Source organism: Solanum stenotomum, chromosome 9 (assembly GCF_019186545.1).
Source record: "Solanum stenotomum isolate F172 chromosome 9, ASM1918654v1, whole genome shotgun sequence".
NCBI classification, from domain to species: Eukaryota; Viridiplantae; Streptophyta; class Magnoliopsida; order Solanales; family Solanaceae; genus Solanum; species Solanum stenotomum.
The window spans coordinates 57,500,533-57,519,936 of NC_064290.1; the positions used below are offsets into that span (position 1 = coordinate 57,500,533).

General features: G+C 30.6%; 2 protein-coding genes across 3 annotated transcripts; both read left to right on the plus strand.

The window, feature by feature from the left end:
* The first annotated feature begins 1,513 nt into the window (after nt 1-1,513).
* Nucleotides 1,514-5,673, plus strand: LOC125877840 (transcription factor bHLH123-like). The gene is made up of 7 exons (XM_049559111.1): nt 1,514-2,070; nt 2,438-3,044; nt 3,630-3,737; nt 3,868-3,933; nt 4,532-4,597; nt 4,805-4,855; nt 5,220-5,673. Exons 1-7 carry the CDS (start codon nt 1,661-1,663, stop codon nt 5,373-5,375), a joined length of 1,464 nt encoding a protein of 487 aa, XP_049415068.1. The 5' UTR covers nt 1,514-1,660; the 3' UTR covers nt 5,376-5,673.
* Nucleotides 5,674-14,855: 9,182 nt separating this feature from the next.
* On the plus strand, nt 14,856-18,636 carry LOC125876975 (G-type lectin S-receptor-like serine/threonine-protein kinase At4g27290). Of its 2 annotated transcripts, XM_049558267.1 has the most exons (7): nt 14,856-16,184; nt 16,470-16,619; nt 16,752-16,912; nt 17,002-17,212; nt 17,329-17,566; nt 17,732-17,882; nt 18,021-18,636. In XM_049558267.1, exons 1-7 carry the CDS (start codon nt 14,915-14,917, stop codon nt 18,327-18,329), a joined length of 2,490 nt encoding a protein of 829 aa, XP_049414224.1. In that variant the 5' UTR covers nt 14,856-14,914; the 3' UTR covers nt 18,330-18,636. The 2 variants fall into 2 exon arrangements, with proteins under 2 accessions (XP_049414224.1, XP_049414225.1); XM_049558268.1 differs by lacking the exons at nt 14,856-16,184; nt 16,470-16,619; nt 16,752-16,912 and having other exon boundaries at nt 17,018-17,212; nt 17,296-17,566.
* Nucleotides 18,637-19,404: the final 768 nt, after the last annotated feature.

Sequence of the window (19,404 nt, forward strand, 5' to 3'; positions counted from 1 at the left end):
GTCCACATCCACGTTCAAAAAAAAATTATGGTGTGACTTAATAAGAGAATATAATGAGCGTTTCCATGAGCTTTATGTAACGACAACACAATATATAAGTATAATCTTACGATTTACGATAAGAATTTGAAGAAAATAATACATTACATACGCTATCTTATAAAGATAAATAAGAAGAAACAATGTTATTTTTAATTGATCCTCTGATCTATTCAAATTGTTAGTTCATGAATTGTGTAATTAATAATTTTTATAAATTATACCCATCGGCCAAAGATTATAGTGGTGTGTGACGTGTACGCTTTTGTCTATTACTATCAATGGTATATTGACTCGACAGAGTATGAGAAAGCTTATTTGGCATTGTTAGCTTTTTTGAAGCAAATATATAACCCTCAAAATTGAAAATAATTTAAAGTCAAAAGTTAAAGTGGGAGTAATAAAAACATTAGTGCTGCTGACTATAAAAGATAATACTAAAAAATTAAAACCATAAACAATTTATTCTTTAAAGTTACGAGTGATAAAATTAGCTCATAAAAATACGATTCGTCCAATTCGCCCCTATTTGAGTTGGTAAATGAACTCATCCCATTTCACCCAAAACCAATTTCTGCTCATAAAATTTGAGCTAATATGTAGCTCAAATTAATCCATAGGAAATCTTATTAAAATATCTTTTTATTATTTTGATATTTCATATAGTGTCATAGTAATACGAAAAAACAAAAGTTTTATTAGGTACTAATTTTAAAAATATACAAGAAATTAAAATTTTATACTCCCTCTGTTCATATTTATATGTCACCATTTTGGATTTCAAGTGCACTAAGAAACTAAGCAAGTTTACTATTCTATTCTTATTTAACTTTTTGAACCTCAAGTTTTCAATCAATGAATATGAATTGATTTTTTTGATTAATTAATTTAACCAATGAACATGAATCATTTACTTAGCTTTTCTAAGTTGGTCAAATATATATTTTCAAGGCTAATAACTAACAAGGGTAAAAAAGGAACAATATGGTAATTTATGCATTGATTTTATGAAATGACAAATATTATTGACGAACTATTTATAGAAAGGAATGACATATAAAAAGGAATGAAGATAGTAAAAATTAAGTAGGTTGAATCATGACTCACTTTTTAGTCAATTTCAGCACAGCTCATTTCAAGCCAAGTAATTTTAGGACAGATGAATAATCTGTTAATTTATTAACTCATCCTATTTTAACATGACAAAATTAAGCCAAATTCACCTATTTAACACCCTTACCTAAAACCAAACAAATTAAATAAATTCCGTTTGGCTAAGCATGAAATTAAATTTTTGATTTCTAAAAAGGTGTGTAACCCTTTCATTTGTCTAATCAGTCACAAAAAAGTCAACCAATATATTGTGGTCATTTTTGAATTTCATTAAACTAGGGGTACTATAAATAGTCATATGCAGCGAAACGAAGTCATTTCATTTTTCTGTTTAATTTTCTTTTCCAATTAAAAAAAAACACACACACACAAGAACCAAAAACAAAGCAATTTCCAGAATAAGAATCTATCTCTACTTGAAATATATTTGGTCAAGTTGGAACATATTAAAAAAAAATATCTCTTCTTTGTTTTTCTTCCTTTTATTTTTTTTCGATAGAAAATCGCGATGGCGGAAGAATTTCAGCTAGGTAGAGGAAATTGGTGGGAATCATCAACTTCAGCTTCATCAACAACAACATCATCGTCTAGAAATAAGTTTATCGATAGCGGAATTTCATCATGTACAACGCCTTCAGCATCGAGTACAACCGGTCTAAGCAGCATGGCAAGTAACTTTGTTAATTGGCCGACAGAAATTCATGAGGATATTAAAGTTAGATCCGAAAATAGTTCTATGGTTTTTTCGGGCACTGATTCCCATAAACGTTACGCCTCCGAATCCTCTGTTGGTGGTGGAGGAGGAGGAGGAGGAGGTGGAGGCGTGGGGCAAGGCGTTTTATCTGTTGATGATCCTAATTTACAAATGATGGGGTTAGGTTTATCTTCTCAAGGACTTGATTGGAATCAACCTTTCTTGTAAGTAGTATAATTATTTTCGTAAAGTTAATGTTTTTTGTTGGTTGGTTTCTATCATAAAATCGAAGCCAAAATTAGCTTTGATTTTAAGATGTAGAACTTATATCGAATCATCATATGATATAGCTATTAGAATTGGGTATATGATTTAAATTTGATAAATTCGGTCTAAAAAATTAGTGATACTCGATCGAACTCATTCTACATAAATTTTTGTGTTCCGACCATAGGAGGCGATGAACCCCTTTGTTGAAAAATTGAACTGTATATCTATATATATATGTTTAATTATTTTTTTTTAAATATATATATATAGTATATGTTGAATCCTCTTGATTACTGATACGATTTTTATTTTTTTCTTCAGTCGGAGTGAAAAATCCGGGAGTGGTTTCCGTTCGTTAATTCAAGAAGGGTTGAGTTCAAATGCAAATTATCAACAAGAAGGAACATGTCATGAACAGGATCATAATAATTGGAGTACGCAAAAAATATATCATGGGAATTCTGATGATTCTTCAGTAGATGATTATAATAAACAATTATTTAGTGGTCATAATAATAATCTTGAAAATTCAGCAGTACCTTATGGAAGTCCATCAAATATGTTACAAGGGTTATTAATTTCTGACCTTAATAGTCAACAACAAGAATCAAATAATTTTTCAAGTGTTAGTAGATCTTTATATTATAATCCTTCATATAATAACCAACCAAATTGTGATGTCAATATTCCTACTTCTTCTTCATCTTCTTCTTGGTCTAAATTTCCTCAATTTCTCCGAACATCGGATCCTTCAAAAGTAGTACAACAATGGTCACTCTCACAGCCGCCACCACTATCTCATAGCCAGTTGTCACATTTCTCTGGTGGCACGCCTTTTTGGAATGCCACATCAGCAGCCGCGGAGGACGTCCGATCGGGTTTCGTCCCTCAGCTCCCCAGCAACCCAACGGTTGATGAGAAACCAAAGGTAATTGAATTAATTTTTACTTTCTTTTCGCATTATTTTATGTGATTGTGTTTGATTAAATTCGATACCTAAGAAAAGAATAATGATTCTTGTCATGTCCTAATATTTCGTAGAGATAAAACATGCACAAAAAAAAAAAGTAAATATTTTTTCTTTAAAATTAAGAGTTCTCTTAAATCTAGAATTGTTCATTCTTTTTGTATTAGACTAAAAAAAGTAAAAAATGTCATACAAAATGAAATAGAAGAATGCACTACTTGAATTTCAATTTAGGTGATACTGTTTCACTAAGCAAGGATAAATAATTTGAAAGAAATGAGATTTTTAAAAACTATTGGTAGAAAACCAAACAAGCCTTAATTAGACACTTGAAAGTAATCTAATTGCGGAAAAATGGAAACTCTAAGGTTATAAAATGGTTCCAAATATAAAAAGGTATAGTAACATTTTCTTAGGAACAGACTATAAAAGAAAGTGTATCATATAAACAACCATCGAAAAAACAATAATTAAAACTCAATTATTATTTTTTTTGCTTATGTGTGGATTTTGATTTTCTCAATATTGGTGCATTTTCTGCAACAGCATACAGGTGAAGTTAGGAATATAAGCACAATAACAAAGAAAAATATCAGTGAAACATCAAATAAGAGACCAAGGAATGAAGCACCATCTCCATTGCCAGCTTTTAAGGTATTTGAATTAAGTTAATTAATTAATTAATTAAGGACCAAATGGGACATTTTGTTTATTTGTTTATTCGATCAGAATTATAATTATGAGAATATGTTTCTTTGTTCTTGATATTTTTATTTATTTTTAGGTGAGGAAAGAGAAAATGGGAGACAGAATCACTGCACTTCAACAATTAGTCTCACCTTTTGGAAAGGTATATATATATAATTACAAAATTGCGCCTCAATATTTTTTCATTTTCACTTTAATAGAAAGGGTTATATGAGCTCTTTTGGATTTAAATGGAAAGTAATTGATAAATTTTAGTGTTAAAATTGATTTTATGAATAAGCATTTATATATGTATAAATAGAAGTGTGAAAAAAATATTTTGAAAATAGAGAGAAAATATTATGGATATAATCGAAAAATACCTATTCAAACTAAAAGTGTTTATATAAGTTTAAAAGCAATAAGTTAGGGATTATTTTAGACTTTTGTTTGATGTTGAATTATAAGCACTCTAAATGTTTTATTTTTTAAAAAATAAAAATTTAAGCTAGTCTGATCAACTTATAAGCTTACCGGCTTAAACATTATTTATAAGACTATATCATCAAAGCTCATCATCCTAATCTCGACTGCCTTAATCCTATCCTATCATCTGTATAATGAAATTTATCATTGACGAATTTTTTGGAATTTTTCTTTCTCCTCTATATATATCCAGAGACTTGAGATTAATTTTCTGAAAATACAAAAAAGACATTTTATTCATTGATTAGATTTCTATTTTTTTTTAATTTCCACAGACTGATACAGCTTCTGTGCTATCGGAAGCAATCGAGTATATAAAGTTCCTCCATGACCAAGTTAATGTAAGTTAGTTTGTTAATTAACTATTTAATTAGAGCCCTTAATTATTTGTTTTATAAATTTTGTATCGCCAATTAATTAAATAATCCATAAGGAAAAATTCAATAAAATTGGAGAGTAAAAGAAAATATTGCATGTTATATATAGTGAATTAACGACTTCTTAGGCATTAATTAATTCTTTTTTATTTTTTTTGTGTCACATAACAGGTATTAAGCACCCCATACATGAAAAGTGGAGCTTCCATACAACATCAACAGGTAAAATTACTATTTAATTTTTCAGTCTAGCTTAATACCAACATTATTAATATTGTATATTTTATTTAACACATAAAATTATCATGTATATACGTAATACTTCATAAAAAGTGAATTCAAAATCTTAAAAATAAGAGGTGTTACCTGTTATACTTAGTAAGAACATGTGCATTATATTTTATTTGTGCAATGTCGATGTATAAATACTGACCGTGTAAAAATAAAATCCATTAGCCATTTACTTTTACTTGTTATAACATGTCTTATTTTCCAGGTTACTGATGATGACCTCATATATAATGAAATCTATAGTTATTTTTTTACGTAATCTGATAGTGTAAAAATTATTCGATATATTGTGCAGAGTACTGGTGATAAATCCAATGTAAATCCAGAAGGAGGAAAACAAGATCTTAGAAGTCGAGGATTATGCTTGGTCCCAGTGTCTAGTACCTTTCCAGTAACTCATGAAACAGCAGTTGATTTTTGGACTCCCACCTTTGGAGGAACATTCAGATAATCAAAGACAAAGCATATTATAGTTGTACGAGTTTAAGTTATATACATCGTCAGTACAAAGAATTTTTTATACTATCAGGTCATTTTTATTTGTTATAGCAGATAATTTGTCTTGTTTTTTTCAAGATTACAAATGTAAGGGCGTACGCTTACCATGTAGGTATCTTTTGAATCATGACCTGATAGTGTAAATGATTCTTTATGTATACTGACGATGTATAAAACTTAAAATTTTTTGTTATCAAACCTTAGAAAAGTGGGGGATGAAATGAATAAAGAGGGCAAAAAAGAAATTATTTAGTATTATTCCAGGTCCATAGCAGGCTGATGATGATGGAAAAAAGAAAAAGAAAGAAAAGAGAATGATAAAAGAGAGGGAAAAAGAAAGGACCAGCTCAGGCAAAATGATGCAGCTTTGGCCAATATTTTTGGACCACTATGTCTATATGTGAGTATGCAGGGGTATACTGTGGTGCAGTGGTGGGACTACTTCGTCTTTAATCAGAGGTTTCGGCTTCAAGCCTTGATATGGAGAAACTCTTATTGGGAGCGTCACCCCCGAATTGGTCCTGCAGTGCACGATCTGAATTTAGTTAAACTCTAATACGGATTTTGAACACCAGATGGGAAAAAAAAAACGTTAGAGGTATGAAAAAAGATTATTATTATTATTTTTGGCTTAATAATGCTAGTTATTAGTTTACAAAAAGGAATTTTGTTTGTAGCTAAATTTAGTTGAAATGAGGGATAAAAGGAGCTTTTAAAACTAGCTGTTTGTATCTATTATTTGTGCATATAGCTGGCACTAGTTTACTTTAATTTAAAACAAAAGAAATGAGAGGAATAATTGAAGTTTCAATGTGAAAGATATATAGATTATTTGATTGGAAATATAACTTTTCATTTGTTTATATGTGTCTGGAATAAGTTAGTGGAACTTTTTAGTGAGTTTCCACTTTTTTTGTTTTCTATTTTACTATATTGATGAATGAGTAATGGAGGGATGTAGGTGAAGGAACCATATATATATATATGCTTCTGTTTTTATAATCACGTGTGAGATTACACTGAGTATATTGTGTTTTTTTTCAAACGATTACGATAACTGCTTCAACTTGAGGGAAAAGAGAAGTTAGAATGATGAAATCGTTCCGCCTTTATTATCAGAAGTTTCGAGATTGATTTTTGACATGAAGAAAATCTTTATCAAGAGTATTTCACCTTAAATAATGAGTCATATATATGCATGACATGAATCTAAAGTAGGCGAGCTTGTGAATTTTGAAAACCATAAGATTTAACAAAAAGAAAAGAAGAACTCAATTCCTCATTCCCCTTCTCCTTTAACTCTTATTTAAAGAATGAAAATAGAAAAAAGAGTAGGGAGAAAGTCATAAAAATCAATCTAGAACTAGAGGAAGAAAATGCAAGATCTAACTTCTTTTTATTAAACTGTGTGTCTAGCTAAATATCACAATATAATAACGAAAGAGGGAGAACTAGATGTATGTATATTTGATCACAAAAAACAATATCTATATAGAATTTAGAAAGACTAAAACAAAAAAAGAAAGAATATATAGGAAAATAACACATATGTTAAATAGGTTTTACTTGGTGATTATCATAGTTACTTAGACTTGATAATGTATTATAATTTTAACCTAGCTAACACTAGCATATTCACAACCTTGGTGATAAATAGATTATAGGCTGCTTTTAGCATTGTCATGATGTACTTTGGAATTATCTATATGAAAAAATGTTTAGGCAAACATTATTAGCTTTACTTAGAAGCTTAATAAACACAAAAAGATAGCATCTATGCAATCATCATAATCATTGTGCTTTTGTGAGTGACAATTTTCATATTCTTATGTATTTATCCAAATTCTCTGTTTTACTTTTATTTTCCAGTGTAATTTTTTTTCTTCTTTTTAATCTTAGATAAATATTATTGTATCTTGTCATGTAGATGCTTGTTCTCTTGTTCCTCTCCAAAAAGCATGGCTCTAAAGGTACATGGCATAAATTCCATCCAATTACGTACCACAAGTCCACCTAGAATAAAAGAACATAATCAAATTCATATATCAAAAACTATGCTAAATTTTGTCATGTTATGTAATTGATAAAAAAAAAGTCCTACATATATGTTTTTTTTTATTTCTCTAGTAACTTATGGATTTTTTCAATTTTAGATCACATCTAAAGAATCCTTTTAAAGCAAAACCAAAAATTGAGAAAACGCTAGACAACGACAACAATATAGAAACACAATAAAATTTCACACAGAAATCTGAGGAAAACAGGTGTTAGGTGAACAGACTTTTACTCATACCATGGAGATAGACACCCTAGACTCAATGATGAGAAAATGATAAATTAAAGAACGGTCTAAAATTTTGTAGAAGTTAGACGTCAGTCTAATAGTTTGTCAATCTCCAACATTTTTATTTTAAAATAGGGATGTTCGACCTCAGTTTGTACTTGGAAGAAAACAGTTACAAAATTCTTCTTTAATTAAATTTCCTACCAAATTAAGAGCATAAATTCTTGTTGAAGTTTAATTTTTTGTTAAAGAATAAAAGAGTGCTCCACTGCATTATTTGAGTAAAGTCAAAATGTAATTATATATGTCTATGCAGAAAGTATAGTAAATTAATAGCGATATACGGTGTTTCTATCGTGTAAGCAAAGACATAAGCAAAGGATCATTACTTTAATGAGGCTTAATTAAACACCTAATTAAGCTAGTAAGATGCCACTAACCTGATTTTTTAGCATAATATTAAAATATCAACCTACATATGCGCAACTTAGCTATCATTAATATTCTCAATTTATAATTTTAGCCAACTGAATATTCATTTAGTTTGATTTCCCACTTGATATTCATTACCCTCATTAGAGTCCAATTACATTCAGATTCATGTATTGTAGAACTCAATCTATAGACGATACTACCGACACNGGTGTTTCTATCGTGTAAGCAAAGACATAAGCAAAGGATCATTACTTTAATGAGGCTTAATTAAACACCTAATTAAGCTAGTAAGATGCCACTAACCTGATTTTTTAGCATAATATTAAAATATCAACCTACATATGCGCAACTTAGCTATCATTAATATTCTCAATTTATAATTTTAGCCAATTGAATATTCATTTATTTTGATTTCCCACTTGATATTCATTACCCTCATTAGAGTCCGATTACATTCAGATTCATGGATTGCAGAACTCAATCTATAGACGATACTACTGACACATTTTTTTTTCATTCTCAAGGTTCAAATCCAAAATGGCTCATTATAACTGGCGAAATTCCAAACATCCCATGACAATCAAGTAGGGGTGTGCAAAAACCGAACCGACCGATAAATCGAACCGAAAAAAGTGTTATTGGTTTATTATTATTGGGTTATTGGGTTAACGGTTATTTAATGGTTTTACAAAAAAAAATTATTGGGTTATCGGTTCGTTATTGGTTTTTAATATTGGGTTAACCGATAACCCATTAAGAATATAATAATTTACTATTTAAATTTTTAGTTATACATATATATAATATATTAAACAAAAAATATTAATATAATTAGTAGTATATTAGACTAAAAATATAAAAATCCTACGCAATAATTAGCACTACTTAACAATTAACTCTCCTTTCTACTTTTAGTTATTTAACCTTTAGGTTTTACTTTTTAGTAGTACTTATTTACTTTAGTTAGTTTATAATTGACAAATATTAGCTTTTGCACGATTGTAAATAGCTGCAATTTGATTAACGTCAAGAATTTAGATTGTGTTTTTTTTTTTTTAGAAAAATAACGTAAGAACTTCATTTAGTTACCATAAGCATGGCCTCATTTGCTACTGTTTTGACTTTTGTCTATGATTTGGTTTTATTTGATTCTCTTTATTGCATAAAGGGGACCTTGTTTTATATATTACGGTGATCGAAAATTGACCAATTCTTTATTGTGATGACCAAAATACAACAAGTTGGTCCTTGTTGTCCCGTTTGGAATGATTATTTCGATGTATGCGTATCACGTCAAATTATTGGATAAGTCATATATTTGTTTTTGAAAGCATTTTCTTATTGGTTAAACCGAAAACCGAACCGTTAAAGACCTAAAATCGATAAACCGAAAACCGATAACAAATATCGTATTGGTTTGGTTATCGGTTTAGCATATTTAAAAACCAAAAACCGATAAACCGAACCGATAATACTTATAACCGAACCGAACCGATCGATACACACCCCTACAATCAAGGTTTGGTTAAGAGAATATTCATTATTCAAGAGGAATAATGTGCAAGTTGGACCGTTAGTTTTTTAAATATTGAAAATAGACTAATAAAAACACAAAGGAATAAAGAGTTCCTCAATGGCTAAAGATTTGTGGCCTCTTAATAAAGCACATAATCTTAGATAGAAAATTGAAAAGTTTAGTGCAAACATTTAGGGTGCATTCGCATGAGGAAACTATATTTTTTTCATGATCTATAAGCAGGGGCGGATCTATGAAGGGGTGTGGGGGTGCCACACCATTCTCGAATTTCGATGGAAACTCTATATATACATAGGTATATATATGATATTTATATAAATATAAAGTGTGCCACCCAGAGAACAAAACTGGCTTGTGGTGCCACGGTAGGAGGGCAACTTTAGAAGGCTAATGTTGCGGGTACGAATCCCATTTGTAACTATTTTTTTGAGAAATTTGCTGCAGACGTTTTTTAAGAAAAAAAAAAAAGGCTCCAAGCACGTTTTTACATTATTTATTTATTTTATAATTGTTATTGACTTAAATTAAATTAATTACATTATTACTCCTTTGACTTCTCACTTGCTTATTTACTTGTAAAGTTGACTTTGATTTTACCTGTTGCTACGACAACTGTGGAGAGAGCATCTTCGTCAATGAAGCACATAAAAAATGAAGTGCGGAATAGTATTGGTAATCAATATTTAAATGATTGTCTAGTGTGTTACATAGAGTGTGATGTATTTATAAATGTTAGTAATGCTGTCATTATCAATCGTTTTCAGAATATGAAAACTCGTCGAGGACAATTGTAAATGAATGATGAATATTTATAATTTTAGTAATATTATTGAAAGTTTTAAATTTGTTAACTTCATGCTTTTAGTGTGGAGTGTGGATTTGTAATATCTTATTATTTATATTTTATTGATTGATTTGTGATATATATCGAAAAGACAAATAATTTAATCAAATATAAAATTAATTTAATCGATAACTCTATTTGGCACCCACGGACTCTAAATCCTGGATCCGCCACTGTATATAAGTGATTTTAATTTCGTATTTATTTTCTTGTATATGATATGTAAGCAACAAATAATATTCCAAAAACATTTTTTTATAATCTAGACAAACACAATGGACGTTGAGGTAGGGATAGTGTCAGGTGTGGAGGGAGCCGCCTAGGGTGCGGGTGAGTGGGTAGTGGACTAAAGAGTACTATTGAAGGATGGAGAGGAGACAATCAGTATTCGATCACTTATGAAATTTGCTTTCCTATTTTTATTAGAGAAATTTTTCTCTTCATTTTTAAGGAGCTCTTTTTCTAGAAAAAATATTCTCAAAAAAATTGATCAACTAAATAGGGAAAACCGAAAAATGTTTCCCTTCCTATCAAACACACCCTTAATGAAAATTAATTAAATTTGGACTGGACTGAGTGAGAGAGGCATGGGCCTAGGATGCTGATTCATAAAGCCCGTGTAGAAGACCAAATAGCTCTATTTAGTGAAAAGTCCAAATTAGCAGAAGTCATGTTTTGTTTTTTTTTCAAATTGTTGATGACACTTGGGCCGACCAAGGTCCATTAGCTAATCCAGACATGGAATGACATAGGGCGTAGTCACACATAACTCAGGGTGGTCAGTCAAACAATCATCGTCAAAAAATTATAATATATATAGAGAAAACTATACAAAGTATATAGATTTAAAATTTTATTCATATAGATATATCAAATTCCGGACACCCTTAACAGAATTTTTGATTTCACCACATAGTTGATGTATACCATGGGGCAAGTACACAAACCACCGTTTCAAATTTCAAATATGTGAATCTGAACTTAATCGGTCAAAGCATAACTTCAAATCTTGAATTTAGACTTCAGACATAAGAGTTTGAAGTTACGCTTTGATAGAAGTTAGAACCCAACTTCAAACTCATATGTCATAATTTGAACTTCAACTTTGAAATATAAAGTTAGCTTCTAAGTAAGATCAACTTCAGGCTCGAAGTAAGCAACAATTACAATTGATTCAATATGAAGTTTGTCAAAATTGTAACAAGCCAAAACCTAGTGCAATCCCTAAACTATTACCTCTTGGGCTTTAGCCAAATAAAAAGATATAAAATTATTAGATACTTTGGATGTAATGACATTAACTCAGTTATCGTTAAAGGAAAATTTTGTTGCTACTAAATATATCTTTTATCGGAGTCATGTCAGTTTGTAAGAATGTGAATTCTTTGACTTCTAATCCATGTTTAATTATATCCAATATTTCTATTGAATAATCCAACTTTCACATTTTATATTTGTGTTTTAGGTACACACATTTCATTTTTTCTTCCTACAAAAATCATGGAATTTGAGTGCCTAAAAGAAATAAAACCCTACATCTCACCTTTTTGTCATTAATTACTCATATTATTTGTTTTAAAGTTGCTTTCAAAGATACCAAACCCAACTAAAAGCAAACTCTTGGAAATCTGAGAAAATCTCAACAGAAGTCAATAACATCCTTTTGATTCTCCACAATTTCCCATCCCCACCACAAAAAGAAAAAAAAAACCACTTTCATTTTAATTTTATTTTTAAAAAATTAAAATTAAAAACATTTATCACCGCAGAAAGAAATCTTTAATTACCTAAACAATAAGAGCGTCATATAAGATAACATAGAAATATATATATTTTTTTTGAGAATTAAAAAAAAATATATATATTTCTATGTTATCTTATATGACGCTCTTAATATATATATTTTTAATGAATAACATAAAGTTCTAAGTTTTTTTTTTCTTACTTTGAAAGTATCTAAGTTCTTGTTAATGTATTAAAGTTCATGATTATCGGTGTGATAAGATGGATAAGATTCATTTATCATTAATTAGAAGTTTCAAATTTAAATTCTACAAATGAATCTTTTTTTTGATAAAGGCATTTCTCCTTAAATAAATTCTACGTGATGTAAATCTAAATTAATCGGACTAGCGAATTCCATGTATAAGATGGCTAAGGAAAATAGTTGATGACTTAGTCATATACTCAAGAGAGTCAAGATTGGTTATGCAGGTCTCTATCAATTTGAGTAAAAGCCAGAGGAGCAAGAAGATCTTTAATGTGCATGTCATTTTATTATATACTTTTAAAAATAATCTTAACCTATATAAGCAATACTATTATTTTCATATGTACCATATAAATTTTCGACAAAACTCATAACATTAGGGTTGAAGTGAAGTATGTTTACCATCTGAATAACTCCCTCTTGTCTAACGATAATAACTTAATTATTACTACTAAATATGTTTTTTAGTTACAATTAACCTTCTTCGTAAATGTCTCTAAAACCTATAATAATATTAAATTTAATGATGCTTAACTAATATCGATAAAAACTTTAACACTTTTATAAATATGCATATATACGCTAAAATTGTTTTTATCATAGTAACTCTAGTAGACCAAATATAGAAAACTAAGAAGAGAGAATGGTATAGACAAAAGAAAACACGTGTTTGACCAAGTAAAACATTTCCAATAAATAGGGGATATATTCCGAAAAAGATGACTATTGCGTGATTCAAAAAGTCCAATAATCTTTAAACATTGTGCTAATAAACTTAGAATTATAATTAATTAATGTACTAAAATTCCGCCACTGATCACATAGTTGAAAGCAACCTATTAGCATATCAAGAGTTTAGACGTGGCATAAAAATCTTCTTTTTTTAAAAAGAAAACATTATTTTATGTAGAGCTCCAAATAATTAAACCGTAATTATAGAATTGGAAGATTCAATGAAATTCCACTTGGGCATTTTTCGTTTATGAGTCGATTAGGTTGGATGATAATACACGAAATATTTAATTATCAATTTTTCAATGCAATCAAATATTTGTTTTATTTTATTTTATACGATATTATTTGATTATGCATGAAGTTGAACAAGTAAAAATAACTTTGCCACATATAAAAAGTACATGACATAATATTTCTACGACTATAAAAGCATGATGTTACGGGCAAAATAAAAAAGTAAAAGTTAATTTTTTTAGATATAGGATTATTTTTAGAAAGAGTAGCACATCAAATGAGTAAGCATAGGTAAGCAAAATTAATTTCTCTCTTTTGGCTATTATTGACTAAAAAATAAAAGACTTCATCTCACTAAATATAAGTATGAATAAAATAAAAGAAAAGTCTAGCCAATCATTTAAGTTTTGAATTAAATAGATAGGACAACAAAGTAGATGGAAACTCTGTGACTATTATTATACCTCCAAATATTTCATATTACATACTATTTCTATTTCAATATTTATGTGTAGTTTAGATTCAAAAAATAATAATTATTTCATTTTTCATGAATAAATATAAAATCTTTAACTTTTGAAGTGGAAATTTTCATATTTAGAATTTACATAATAAATATTCTCTCATTTTAATTTATTTATCTTAAAGAATGTTACTTTCCTTTTTAAACAACTTTTAATTTCAACTTCTCATTTGACATACTTAAGATCATAAATTTTAAAAATTATTTTGATATAGTCAATATATCTTTAGTTTAAGACCATAAGATTTAAAAGTCTTCATTATTTTCTTAAATTTCGTATCAAATTAAAACCAGACAATCAAATTACAAAAAAAGGTACTCTGAACATTGTTACATAATTTGAGACAAAGTGAGTAATATTCTATTTTTTTTAGTTTTCCACTCAGTATCTGATATTCACATTGGAGTCTGACTAATCGGAATTCATACTGCGTAGGGCTTCATTCGGGAAAAATGCTCTGTACCAAGAACTTTTTCATACCTAGAGTTCAAATTCGAGACCGCTGATTAAAATAGAAGCAGACTCATACACGACACCGCATCTTTCGCTCAATAATATTCTGTTTAAACCAAACAGCATAGATAAGTCCTAGTTTGTTAAAATAGACCTGTTTACACAAAATTCAGAACCCAAGTGCCCTTCTTTTGAGGGATATGTACTAATCACCATCTCCCCATAACTACAAACACTAGATTTAGCCAAGTGTAATTCAAGAAGTGGACAACTTTGTCAAAGTTCAAAATTGTCCAAAATCTTGCAAACCCCACTTTGTCTTCCAAGTAATTCAGTCACAAAAATGAAGTCTTGGTCATATTGACATGTTATCACAGCACCAACACCCTTTTAATATTTTTAAATTTTTTTTTGCCTTATTTTGTATAACCAAGAAATGAAAAAGGGCTAGTAGCTATGGAGAAATTTCTACCTTTTTTGCTTCTTTGCTTTTTAATTTTTCTTTTAAAAGTTAATGGACAAGGAGATATGATAACTACCACTAAGTTTATCAAAGATGGTGAAACTATTGTTTCTTCTGATGGAACATTTGAGTTGGGGTTTTTCAGTCCTGGAAATACTTCTACAAATCGTTATGTTGGAATTTGGTACAAGAAAATTTCTGTTATTACTCCTGTTTGGGTTGCTAATAGGTTGGTTCCACTTACTAATAAATCCGGGGTTTTGAAAGTTATTCAATCTGACGGTGTTGCTCTTCAAAATGTTACAAATTCAACTATTTGGTCGACAAATTCATCGAGATCCGTGCAAAACCCCGTTGCGCAGTTGCTGGACACGGGGAATTTTGTGTTGAGGGATGCTAATGATACGAACCCAGAGAATTTCCTCTGGCAGAGTTTTGATTACCCTACTGATACGTTGATTGCGAATATGAAACTTGGAAGGGATTTGGTTACTGGGTTTGATAGGTATCTTAGTTCATGGAAAAGCAGTGATGATCCTGCTCCGGGGGATTACACTTATCATTGTGATCCTACGGGTTATCCACAAGACGTTATGCGAAAAGGGGCTGATGTGATTTATAGAGCAGGGCCATGGAATGGTTTAAGGTGGAGTGGTGCACCTAATATGGTGAACAATTCAATCACTTCGTTTGGTTTGGTAATGAACAATAAGGAAATTTATTATAAATATGAACTTGTGAACAAATCCGTTGTTTCAGCTCTAGTAGTAAAGCCTAATGGGAACACTATGCGTTTGATTTGGATTGCGAAGACTCAGGGTTGGGTTAATTACCATTCTGCTGATGCAGATGACTGTGACACTTACAAATTATGTGGTGCATATGGGACTTGTAACATTTTGAGTGATCCTGTGTGTCATTGTTTAGATAAATTTGAGCCAAAGCATCAGGATGATTGGAATAGGGCTGATTGGACGAGTGGTTGTGTCCGGAAAATCCCATTGAATTGTACTGGAGATGGATTTATTATGTATTCTGGTGTTAAACTGCCTGATACACGAACTTCTTGGTTCAATGTGACCATGAGTTTAGATGAATGCAGGGCGGTTTGCTTGAGAAATTGTTCGTGTATGGGTTATACTAATCTGGATATACGCAATGGAGGAAGCGGGTGCTTGATATGGATTGAGGAGCTGATTGACATCAGACAGCTATCTCAATCAGGACAGGATATCTACATTAGGATGTCAGCTTCAGAAATAGGTAATATGCAATTTACTGAGGTTTTCTTTATCACACAATGCTTGTTATCAAGAATGATGTATTGAATAGTTCAATTCTATAAGGCTGATTAACGAATGAAGAGTAATGCATTTACAGGGAATTTAGGTGTAAACATCCTCAAGCAATGGATCCTTTTGTTGAGAATAAGACTTATATGACCATCTTGTTCTTCAATAAAATAATTTGCACAGGATTTAAAAAGTTTATCGGAAATTCTAATTCAAACAACTACCTGAAGAAACTTTTGGATGGAAAATGTTGCAGGTTCTGCTGGATCAAGTTCAAAGGGAGATAAATCTGTTATACTTGCAGTAGCTTTGCCACTATTGTTTGCGTTGATTCTTCTAGGTTTAGGTGTTGGCCTGATTCTTTATAAACGGAGAAGGAGAGAGGATCCAGTGGTTACGACAAGGGGTAAGTGAACATAACAAGTTTTTATCTGTTGAAAAGCCGGAAGTAATTAATGGTTATTAGTTCTGTATTCCATTAGTATCTCTTTTCAAGCTCGTCGTTTGAACAAAGTCTGCTTGGTTGTTCAAATTGCAGGGAGATTTAGTGGTCACAACAACAAGAACGATAACAGTAATCAAAGTCACCATGAAGATTTTGAGCTACCACTTCTTGATTTGCTTACATTAATCAACGCTACTGACAACTTTTCAATTGCGAACAAGATTGGAGAGGGTGGCTTTGGACTAGTTTACAAGGTAGAAACATTTGATCCTTGAGAGCACATTGAAACCTTAAATCGATTTAACTTTTTTGGTTGAAATGAAAGTAAGTTCTACTTTTACAGGGTGTGTTAGAAGGGGGGCAAGAAGTAGCAGTGAAGCGGCTATCAGAAACATCAAAGCAAGGATTTCATGAGTTCAAGAATGAAGTTAACTGCATTGCTAAACTTCAGCATCGAAATCTTGTAAAGCTTCTAGGATGCTGCGTTCAAGGAGAAGAGAAGATGTTGGTCTACGAATACTTGCAAAACAAGAGCCTTGATATATATATATTTGGTTAGTCTTTCACATCCAGTGTGCATCCATTTCTTTCAAGTGAACTTCTGATGTGATTTCACTGAGCTTTGTTTCATGTTTAGGAGAAATTATAATAAGTTGAAAACATTTGGCAGATGAAGAAAGGAGCGCATTACTTGATTGGCCAAAGCGCTTCAACATTATCAATGGAATTGCTCGTGGACTGATGTACCTCCATCAAGATTCGAGGCTCAGAATCATCCACAGAGACTTGAAAGCTAGCAATGTCTTACTTGATACTGAAATGAACCCAAAGATATCAGATTTTGGGATGGCTAGAAGTTTCGGAGGAGATGAGACAGGAGCCAATACACGTCGTGTTGTTGGAACATAGTAAGATTTAAATCTTTGATTATACATATAGTTATGCACATTCACACATTCATAAAAATAGCTGGCTTTGTCCAGAGTAAAAGCTCCTCTGCCCCATTTAAGATTAAACCCACCCCACTCCATTGCCATCTCTAAATATGTAATCCTGTCATTTCTTTGTTGCAGTGGTTACATGTCCCCGGAATATGCAGTCGATGGGATATTCTCAGTGAAATCAGATGTCTTTAGCTTTGGAGTATTAGTACTAGAGATTGTGAGCGGAAAGAAAAACAGACGATTTGTTCATCCAGACCACCACCTCAACCTTCTTGGACATGTAAGTACTGTGTCCTAACTCCTATGTGTAAAAGGACTTCACTCAAAGCATCTGTTAATGAGTTCAAGGGTAGTATATAAACTATTGACACTGTCAGTAACTTAAATCGTTTGTTAACGGATGAATCATTATATGCAGACATATATGCTACATAAAGAAGGAAGATCATTGGAGCTAGTTGATCCAAAACTGGTGGACTCATGTAATATATCAGAAGTACTAAGATCAATCCATGTAGGTTTATTATGTGTTCAACAAAATCCAGAGGACAGGCCAAGTATGTCAACTGTGATTATGATGCTGAGCAATGAAGGCATTTTGCCATCAGCTAAACATCCTGGCTTCTTTACTGAAAGGAAAATTGGTGATGTTGATCAATTTTCTTGGAGTACACAAACACCAAGTTCTATTAATGAAGTTACCATCACATTGTTGGATGCTCGATAAGAAGAATGTCGAGTGATTTCTCAGATGATCATTCAACTAATAGTTACTATCTTAGAAAGTCACTTTCTTTGTTGAAAGAACATTGAAATGTGATTTTAAGAGATAACAACTATTACTGAGTAACCATCTGAGAAATCAACCAGAAGAATGTCATAGTTGGTTCCATCTTACATCATTTCGTAGAATTGTATTAAAATCGTCTCCTCTTTTCTATTTTATTTATTTAGTTAGAAAATTTTGTATTACAACAATATACACAGTGTGATCCCATTTGTATTCTTTTGTAGTGATATATTTGTCTACATTTTATGTTAGATCTCGAGTTCAAATTTCTACTACTTTGTCCCTCATTCCTACATTTGATCACTTTTTGCTTTCATTAGACCTTTTCATCTAAAATTACACTCATCGTTAGTAGAAAGTCTTTGTTTTTATCTCTTGACCCGAAAAAGAGCTTCAACCTGATTGAGATATTTTAAGTCATATTCAAAACTTAAGGGGTACATTTGGACTTTCTGAATTATAAAATTTGATGCGTGAGTCCACCTGTACGCTCCACTAGCAACTATAATAAAACACAATTTGCTAACGTCAAAGGTATGATTGAAACAAAAGTTCAAAGTAGAGACAAAATTAAAGAACTTGTAGGAAGATCTAGCAAGGACAACAAATTTGTGTAAATCTGGTTTTGTTTGTCATGGTGACGTTAGTCCCACGTCCTAAAAGAAATATAACAATGAATAATTTGATATCCATAAAAAAAACACATAATTTTTTAAAATAAAAAATAAACAACTAGCTAGAATCTTCCCTGTTAATTATATTTCCCTTTTTAAAAAAATACCAGATAATATTTTAAAATAAATTGAGGCAGAAAGAAAGAGGAAAAGTGTGATAGGATGGTGGACTCTATAGCCATGTGCATCTTTTACTATTGTCGTCATCCATTAATTTCTTAATTGACCAAAGTTTATTTTATTATTGATATTGATAAAATGACCAAATAGAATATGTAATTAGTGTAATAGTTATTTAACATATATTAAAAAAAAATGTGGCCAATGACGTTGCATTT

Bases quoted from the DNA above. Each gene is read 5' to 3' on its own strand.
- LOC125877840 (XM_049559111.1), top strand. From the start codon at position 1,661: ATGGCGGAAGAATTTCAGCTAGGTAGAGGAAATTGGTGGGAATCATCA. The intron at 3,045-3,629 runs GTAATTGAATTA...TTTCTGCAACAG, and splicing joins CGGTTGATGAGAAACCAAAG to CATACAGGTGAAGTTAGGAA. The intron at 3,934-4,531 runs GTATATATATAT...TAATTTCCACAG, and splicing joins TAGTCTCACCTTTTGGAAAG to ACTGATACAGCTTCTGTGCT.
- LOC125876975 (XM_049558267.1), top strand. From the start codon at position 14,915: ATGGAGAAATTTCTACCTTTTTTGCTTCTTTGCTTTTTAATTTTTCTT. The intron at 17,213-17,328 runs GTTAGTCTTTCA...AACATTTGGCAG, and splicing joins CCTTGATATATATATATTTG to ATGAAGAAAGGAGCGCATTA. The intron at 17,883-18,020 runs GTAAGTACTGTG...CATTATATGCAG, and splicing joins ACCTCAACCTTCTTGGACAT to ACATATATGCTACATAAAGA.